The 6,591-nt window shown below is 42.3% G+C and overlaps 2 protein-coding genes across 2 annotated transcripts in view; one reads left to right on the top strand and one right to left on the bottom strand.

Annotated features, from left to right (window-relative positions):
• LOC134460378 (uncharacterized) overlaps positions 1-2,692 on the top strand; it is a 3,800-nt gene extending 1,108 nt beyond the window's left edge. The window contains exons 2-7 of the mRNA XM_063212810.1: positions 774-972; positions 1,273-1,318; positions 1,450-1,541; positions 1,669-1,779; positions 1,919-2,189; positions 2,435-2,692. Coding sequence (XP_063068880.1) covers positions 774-972; positions 1,273-1,318; positions 1,450-1,541; positions 1,669-1,779; positions 1,919-2,189; positions 2,435-2,650 — 935 coding nt within the window. The 3' untranslated portion in view covers positions 2,651-2,692. The remainder of the gene's footprint in view (positions 1-773; positions 973-1,272; positions 1,319-1,449; positions 1,542-1,668; positions 1,780-1,918; positions 2,190-2,434) is intronic.
• A 726-nt stretch (positions 2,693-3,418) lies between these two features.
• On the bottom strand, positions 3,419-5,036 carry LOC134459596 (uncharacterized). Its single transcript, XM_063211947.1, has 6 exons — positions 5,022-5,036; positions 4,698-4,860; positions 4,483-4,589; positions 4,082-4,226; positions 3,830-3,956; positions 3,419-3,729 (listed from the first exon to the last, which is right to left on the bottom strand). Exons 2-6 carry the CDS (start codon positions 4,842-4,844, stop codon positions 3,419-3,421), a joined length of 837 nt encoding a protein of 278 aa, XP_063068017.1. The 5' UTR covers positions 4,845-4,860; positions 5,022-5,036.
• Positions 5,037-6,591: the final 1,555 nt, after the last annotated feature.

Raw genomic sequence — 6,591 nt, 5'->3', positions numbered from 1 at the left:
GACATTATGCTACTAGAAAGCACTAGAAACTAGAAAGCCATTATGCGTGCTACTCCAATACGGTAATAGTGGTGGAGGTTGGGAATTTTGTATATATCGCTTAAAATATCGTGATATCAATATTTGCAGAAAGAAAATATTGTGATATTGATTTTTTCCAATATCGAGCAGCCCTACAGAGTTTGCATTGCATTATTGTAAGACATTGCAGGGAAGCGCGTGTAAAGCGCACCGACAATGTTTCGGCGTTATTGGGCATCCATGGCCGCTTCAAATATGCACAAACTCACAATGTCCATCATAGTGCTCCCCGTGACCTAAGTCAGCGTGGAGCGCACATTTTCATTATTGTGGTTTATTCTCTGCTTCTACGCTTAGGTCGTCCCTGAATGACAAAATTCTGGAGGATATTCTTTTCATCCGCTTGAATAAACAGTTTTGAATGTCGGCTGACTCATTTGCACTTCCGTCTTTCTTGGTTAACGTCAGTTAGGCCTATGGGGAGTAATCAGCTGACAGGAACGAAATTAACCGTTCCGGGAACAATATTTTTTGGTTCTAACCGGTTCGGGAACGTCAATTTATTGGTGGAACTCAGAACCGGAAACGTTATAATTCCGTTTCTGTTCGGAACGGAACGTTTGGAAAAAAATAACGGTTCAAAGCCCTGATCATTAGTAATATAATAATAATATAACATGGGTAGCCTCCGTTTTCTCATTCTCATAGTCTAGTGGCTAAAGTTGACTCAAACATTTTTTTGGACTTTGCAGGGTACAGAATGGTGAAAGGCTGCCTCCGAGCAGAGGGACACAAAGTCCAGTGGGAACGGGTGGCTCAGTCCATGCACCGGGTCGATGCTGACGGGGTGTTCCACAGAATGATGCAGCTTGGGTGCATTGTCAGAAGAACCTACTGTGTCCGCCGTCCATTGTCCTTGGTCCACATGGACACTAACCACAAGCTGATACGGTAAACTTCCTGAAGTGCCATCATCAGACACCATACCAAAGCACAATGTCACGGCACATTATAGGCCTACCCTAGATGGTTTCCAAATTCTAATTTAAAACCATATAGCCCATATTGAATAAATGTCAAAGCATTTAAACTAATGTGCATAGAAGCGACAAAATGTGAGTGATATATTAAACATTTATTCTATATTTGACTGAAGACAAGTTGAGGAATACATTTAGGAATAAAATGGTAACTAATGAGTTTTCGATTCGCAGTAAACATATTATCATGTGACTCCCTCTTGCTTTTCAGGTACAACATTGTGATATTCGGGGCAATCGACGGCTATTCTAGAAAGGTATGCTTTAAATTAAACACATCCATAAAATTCATAATACCAGGTGATGGGTCTGTGTTAGCCTAAAGAAAAAAACAAATGTCTGACAAAAAGGTTAGTTGGCAAGTATTTGTCTTCATCTGTGTCCATAGATCATGTACCTGGGGCCAGCAAACAACAACAGAGCGAGCACAGCTCTTACATTCTTTCTGGAAGCAGTGGAGAAATATGGTTGGCCTTCCAGGTGATTTGTGGTTCAGTAGAATGAACTGTGTTGTTCATGACATTGGGTCTTACTTTTTTTCCCCTTTGTCTGCTGATTCAGTATGCACACAATGTTCTAATGGGAGCTACTCTTGCACATTCTGTAGGGTCAGAGGTGATGAAGGTGTTGAAAATGTGGCAGTAGCTGAAGCTATGTTCAGCGTGAAAGGCACTGGAAGAGGTAGCTTCATAGCTGGAAAGAGCGTTCACAACCAAAGGTGAACTACAAGTTATGTCTGGCAGTTATCAAATCATTACCCACTAGTTATTTTTTTTAATCAATGTGTTCTCATACACTGAAAACACAATTGAAATTATGATTGCAGTAGTCATGAATTTGTTTTGTCTTCAATTTAGAATTGAGCGACTGTGGCGAGATGTCTGGGTCAGCGCCACTCAGCTGTTCTATGAGGTGCTTCACAGTCTTGAGGAAGACGGCCTGCTGGATTTGTCCAATGTTGTTCACCTGTTCTGTGCCCACCATATCTTCATCCCGCGTTTGGCCAACACCCTCCATACCTTTGTAGAGGCATGGGATAACCACCCTTTAAGGACTGAGGGTGGACTCACCCCCAACCAACTCTGGGTTTTGGGGCACATGACTGATGTGGAAGCTGAAGAATCTGAGGTTTGTATATCACGATTATTGGCTGTTTTGCTAGTAGCTTCCGAATAAAAATGCATACTAAGTTGTAAATCTGTGCCTAGTATTCCTGATACCCCCCCTACATGAAGTGTAGCCAGACAGATACACTGTATAGCTAGCCAACACATTTCTCAAGTGTGTCAGAGATCCAACATTTACCATTATTTTGTGAAGTACTTGTTTTCTGAATGTATTAAAAAAAAAACATTTGTGTATTATGTTTTAAGTATTTACAGAACCCAGAGATGTTCGGGACAGACTGGGAGTCATTTGGTCCGGTCTCAAATGATTTTGGCGTTCGAGTCCCAGAATATGAGTGCCCCATTGCTCCAGCTGCAATGGAAGCCGTGAGGTCTATTATCAATCCTCTGGCAGATTCTGCATCATTTGGGAAAGACCTGTATGTCACCATGTTGCAGATTGTTACATCTACCGGTAATTAGTATTACAATGTTTTCACTCAATGTAAATAAAACTTGAGTATATCACATTCATATAATCATTTGTTGGTGTGTATGTCTGTTCACAAGTTTTTGACCATTGAAATTCTTTACATAGAAATTCATGGTAAATCAAATAAAGGGCAATTGTTTTTTTGTTTTTTTTTTGCTGTTACAGAAGCCAAAATGGCTCACTTTGAACCATACATGTTACCTGTATTCAACCGGACCACACTAACTAAACAAAAACTGTACAATAGAAAGAAAAATGTCTGCACACTTAAATCCTCTTTGTGTTCTTTAATAGCACAAATGAAAACCATTGTAAATCAAATATTCATATATTTTAACAACTTTAAAAAACAAAAACTACTGTTTACATTCGGTGAAAGCCGGCACTGCCACAGACGGCTCTACCAAACACAGTGGTGAATTCATATATTTTAACAACTTAAAAAAACAAAAACTACTGTTTACATTCGGTGAAAGCCGGCACTGCCACAGACGGCTCTACCAAACATTGTGATTAACATTGGTCATAATACTATTTACACTCGGTGAAAGCCGGCACTGCCACAGACGGCTCTACCAAACATTGTGATTAACATTGGTCATAATACTATTTACACTCGGTGAAAGCCGGCACTGCCACAGACGGCTCTACCAAACATTGTGATTAACATTGGTCATAATACTATTTACACTCGGTGAAAGCCGGCACTGCCAGACGGCTCTACCAAACATTGTGATTAACATTGGTCATAATACTATTTACACTCGGTGAAAGCCGGCACTTCCACAGACGGCTCTACCAAACACAGTGGTGAATTGTTCAAAGGTGCTGAGGTGCTGCACCGGCAGTGTGACAGTTTGTGTGCATGCACTGACTGTGGGGTAGCACACTTTGTGTTCCCCAAGGTGCTCAGCACAGTTATGATCAAACTGAATAGTAATGATAAAGTCCCTCTTCTCTGCAGGGAGTATTGGAACATGTGCTATCCCAGTCATCCATTTTAAAACGTCCCCTACCGTTAGCTTCAGTTCTTTGGTTTCGGACTCGTCCACCGACTCCTCCCAGACCTCTGTGATAACAAAATCACACCAATCATTTAAGAACATTACCCTGCTAGAAAGAAAGCATACAAAAAAACACTGTATGCATTTCAGTGTGATGTTGATTACCTTTCGTTTCGATCTGCTCCAGGAAGTCCTGGAAGAATTTCATTATTTTCCTCTCCTCCCTCTCCTTCTGGGTGCCCCGGTCGCTGTAGTGAGCTTTGCAGCTCATTAATAAGAAGTCTGCATCTGGCTATAAAAAGTAAAGGCAGATTTTACTTCAAGGATTGAGTTAATGGCTCATTGCTGCCGAGCACTGTACAATTAACAGAAAATGTGACACTTTAGGGACAAAACAAAACATGTTTAACTACTTACCTCTTCCACTCTTCCAGGGACGAAAAGTCCATGGCATGCCTCTGGGTGGGTGGCCATTTCGCTCTGCAGACCATATAGTTGTAGGCCTTTCCGCAGCTGCAGTAGCATAGGCATTATCCTCATTGTAGAGTGTAGCACAATTGCCCTTACAAGAAAAGCAAAAAGAATGTTCAGTTTTAAACTAACATTGTTGATATTAGTGTTATGGTCAGGCCGCGGGGCCACATGCGGGCAGCTGTGACATTTCATATGACCCACAGAACCTTTACCTTTAAATCCTAAGTGATACTCTCACCCTGCATTTTCAACATAGCTACGATCCAAGTCTACAGGGGGCAAGCAACACCTCAACAAAGTGCAATGTCTGTGCTCGAAATGAAATACATTTAAAAAATACTAACCGGATGATGCTTGCCTTGTTCTTCAATGCAATTACTCGTGAGTAGCCACAGCTGATAATTCCATCTGACAGCTCTAGCAGGGCCCCCGTGTCTGTGCAGTTTTCAACCTAAATAGAACAGAGAAATAACATTTGCATAGCACAATCCCAAAACCTGTCCACTACAAGGTACTGACAGCTGCCTTTGGTTCGAATGCGGCTATTGCTATTACTTACAGCTGCAATAAGCTCTGCTGACTCACAGTCGGCCACATCCTCTGCTGTCAGCTGGCTGTGTTCAATTTCCCCATGGCATATGATGTTGTAGCACCAGTTTTTGAGGAAAGCTGGGGGTGGTCCTCCCTGGGCCAGGCTCAACGCCATAATCTCCCCAACCGCTCTACACACACACACACACATAAACACACAAACAAAAAAACACACGTTTCACTTAGGTGACAGGACAAACCACACACACACACAAACACACACTTCACTTTCATTTGGGTTTGAACACTTTCCAAGCAAACTCTTGGATCATGCAATATATGTAACACCAACCGGAAATTGTTGGTCTCAAGGTCTGTTGTTAAATACTTTGGCCATTTCCCCTGTTCCCCGGGCCCTTCAAAAAAGCGGTCCTCTAATGCAGTCATCACGTCTATGAAAAACACACACACACACCACTTCATAGCATTAATTCATGACAACCCCCCCCCCCCCCCCACACACACACACACAAGGCTTACCTGTCAGAAACTCCTTTCTGAGTGCCCCCGTGTCCACTCCAGCTTCTCCCAGGAACACCACCTTCAGGACGTTGACAGGAGATGAGTTTTTTTTTTTGCCACTGACTGAGGGTGCTCTCCAGCAAGTCCTGTCGATCTATGCAAAGGCGGAATTCTTTGGCAGCATCAACACGATCGGCTAGGAACTGTAGAACATCTTCCGTGCTTGAAAATGAAATAAATAAATAAATAAAGCATGGCATGAAAGAGGGACAATCAATGTTTAAAGGGCATGTACAGGGACGATCAATGTTTGTTGTCCACTTATAATATGATACCAACACACACACCTTTTCTGTACTATAGTGTTGGCCACTGTGGCAATCTCACTGTGGACAAGGTGAGAAGATCTGTTTTAAAGCAGAAGACATGGAGAAATGAAAAAGGCTTTGTGTAAGGCAGGCAGTAAAGCTGGTATATAACATGAAGGTACAAAAATGGGTCATAATCATTACATTTCTCATCAGTGTAAAACAAGGGCATTACCTTTCGTTGGAACTTGAGGCATCACCACACTCCGCAGCATGAGCCTCAATTAAGTGTGCGGGGAAGGCCATGCCACACACAGGACATTCTGCAGTCTGAGAATAACAAAACCACAAAAATATAAAGCTACACCAGTGAAATACATCCGGCATTTTGATTTTTACCCTTTCAATATACAAATAAACAAATCTCACCATTTGAGTCATTGGATCACCTTCCTACATATGAGAAACACATTTAGTTATTCAATGAGGTCCACAGTTATCAAACCTAATAATGCACAACCTATTTTTAAAGTACCTCCTCCGAGGAACTGCATAAATCCTCTATGTCCTCTACGCTGCTGCAATTGCTGATGTGCCCCGGTAGTCCCTGAAGAGGCACCATAACGCCACATTTCCCACAAGCCGCCTTTGGCATGTTCCTAAATTCCTTCGCATCAGGAGGTAATGGAGTAATATCAATCTGTTCTTGAATGGGGGCAATGTAAAGGATGCACTTCCCATTATTGCAAGCGGATCTTATTTGCTGCCCACTGTAACCCTCTGACTCCGGAGGCACCACCACTAGCTTTCGTTGTCCACCTCCACCTGTAAAATGGTAAATTTGCTGTTATTGATGTCCATGAGAGAGCCCCTGAATTTACAGTTGAAATACAGTACATGTAAGGACATACCCCACTTGAAAAGTTGGAGTGACATGAAATTTAAGATAAGAAACATAGTTGATCTCTTGCTCACACAACAACACACACACACAGTCCACAGCTGTTCTGAACATAGACAAGCAGCCTATACCTGAGGATTTATGTACCATCCAGCCTCCAGAGACGCCGGCTAACTTGGGAAAGGCCTCCA

This window comes from Engraulis encrasicolus, chromosome 12, assembly GCF_034702125.1.
Source record: "Engraulis encrasicolus isolate BLACKSEA-1 chromosome 12, IST_EnEncr_1.0, whole genome shotgun sequence".
NCBI classification, from domain to species: Eukaryota; Metazoa; Chordata; class Actinopteri; order Clupeiformes; family Engraulidae; genus Engraulis; species Engraulis encrasicolus.
Note: the sequence above shows the minus strand (reverse complement) of the source record. Positions and strands in the feature narration are given on the sequence as shown.

Bases quoted from the DNA above. Each gene is read 5' to 3' on its own strand.
- LOC134459596 (XM_063211947.1), bottom strand. From the start codon at position 4,844: ATGGCGTTGAGCCTGGCCCAGGGAGGACCACCCCCAGCTTTCCTCAAA. The intron at 4,227-4,482 runs GTTAGTATTTTT...TTTTCTTGTAAG, and splicing joins AACAAGGCAAGCATCATCCG to GGCAATTGTGCTACACTCTA. The intron at 3,957-4,081 runs GTAAGTAGTTAA...TACTTTTTATAG, and splicing joins TCCCTGGAAGAGTGGAAGAG to CCAGATGCAGACTTCTTATT.